Below are 1,884 nucleotides of genomic sequence, written 5' to 3' on the forward strand. Positions count from 1 at the left end.
AATTGCTGCTGTACCCGTGGTACAGAATTTGTTTCTCATTTCTGAAAATGAATAAGCAAATGCTGATCTGGTAAAGCAAACTTTTTATAATTAAACAGTCTGTGGTACAGCTCACCTCAAATTGCAGTACTCCACTTGTACACCGCCCCGGCTTCTATCCAAACTTCCAGTACATGAACAGCATTAAAAACAGTTAAAGGTCAAGATGCTCTTTTAAGCTCAGCGCTAGAGGCTCTCTCTGTTTTCAGATCACCCACCTCGATCTGCTGCAACAGGGCTGCCGCTGGTGACGACAAACTCATACTTGTTGAGGGACTGCTCGTCATCAAACAGAGTCGGGTAGAGACTGGTCCGGGTAGCAGCGCGAACTTCCACAAGGACCGCAAACTCTGCAGCAACGAGAGTCCAGAAGAACGTTAACTTCACTTGCCCAGATTTTAGTTCACACAGCATTGGTAAGACTATTTGCCAATAGTAATTGGTAAGCAATGGTAAGACTATTTGCTTAATAATAAAATAAAAAACAAAACTCGTGTCCTTTAAGGTAAGATTTTAGGGGAAGGAGAGGGGGGTTCTGCAACAGGTTCTTACCGGATGAAAGTATGTGAGATGGGATTTGGACATGTGGGCTAAGCCCGAGGAAGTTACACCGATACGCCTCTTCGTACTGGTCACTGTAGGGGATGATCCGCACACAACCAATGGGCAGCATGGTCTGGAGAAGGAAGGAAACACATCAAGAGAAACCCTGGAACCAAACCAGTAACGTACAATTTTCTTCCCAACATGCAGGGTCAGTCAAGACTTGGAGCACTGCTCAGGCAGGGGCTCCTGATTTGGGGGATCAGAGGTATCTTACATGGTTTGAAAGACTACGCAGCTGCTAGGGATGACAAAACCACCCAAAGGTTAGGGAGTTTTTTTAGGTCTGCTTTGGTTTTGTTCTTTTTTCCTCACCGCCCCCAAACCACAACATTTAACACACGTTCTGCACACATCAGAGGCAGGCTGGGCTACTACAGAAATCTACGTCAAAATAACACAGCCCCAAAACAAAGGAAGTTTCTACCCGTAGCACGTCAAAAGCGGACTGGACGAGATCCATGTCTCGAGCTTTCCAGATGACCTGGTTCCCCATCAGAACGTGCCAAGCCAGCATGCGGAATGCCAAAAAAAGAACCTGAGAAAAAAAACCCCAAAAACCACAATACAACACCACTCTGCATTAAAAATTAGTTTGCCCTGTCAAAAACATGACTGCCATGTAAGAAAATGGCTAGAACCAAATGGAAGCAAATGTGAATATTTAGCAGGTTTTGTGGCCAGAGCAATAGCTCTAAACCACAGCACGAAGACAGAATATTTCTTCAAAAAGCGTGAAAGGCGCTGAACTGTCACGCAAAGCGACACTTTCCCCATCTATGACTTCAAGAGCATCAGCAGCAAAGTCCCGCTTTGCCAACACACTTTATCAACGATCCAGTTCAACAGCGAGCACGTCAAGAGAACGACGGTTTAATTTCTAGGTTGCTCCAAATTCTTCAGTGCTCTGGCTGGGCCGCATCCATCAGCCCACTCACTGGCTGAATTAGCGGTTTGGCAAGATGGACACAGACCCGTTTGGAACGGGACCGAATCAGCAAAAACAACTCCCAAGCTTTTCTCTGCTCTGGGTTACGTTCACAAGCGATTCAGGAACAGAAGATGAAGCCGTACTCTTAGACAAGCATCTGATGGCACAGACTGGCAACACAGCGTGGTTTAATAGCTTCGAATAGTCAAAATTTGGAGAAAGTAGAACAGAAGTAGGTTAAAGAGATAAAGCAAGTAAAAATAAATAAATAAAGAAATCAAACAAAATGGGAGGTTATTTGTCAGGAATGC

The 1,884-nt window shown here is 45.0% G+C and overlaps 1 protein-coding gene across 1 annotated transcript in view; it reads right to left on the bottom strand.

Moving 5' to 3' along the window:
• Window positions 1-1,884, bottom strand: part of FLCN (folliculin) — a 9,255-nt gene that overhangs the window by 2,304 nt on the left and 5,067 nt on the right. Inside the window, exons 7-9 of the mRNA XM_009871757.1 lie at window positions 1,070-1,180; window positions 592-715; window positions 258-389 (exon numbers count right to left, since the gene is read on the bottom strand). Of these exons, the coding sequence (XP_009870059.1) occupies window positions 258-389; window positions 592-715; window positions 1,070-1,180 (367 nt within the window). The remainder of the gene's footprint in view (window positions 1-257; window positions 390-591; window positions 716-1,069; window positions 1,181-1,884) is intronic.

Source organism: Apaloderma vittatum, unplaced genomic scaffold (assembly GCF_000703405.1).
Source record: "Apaloderma vittatum isolate BGI_N311 unplaced genomic scaffold, ASM70340v1 scaffold14636, whole genome shotgun sequence".
Taxonomy (NCBI): Eukaryota; Metazoa; Chordata; class Aves; order Trogoniformes; family Trogonidae; genus Apaloderma; species Apaloderma vittatum.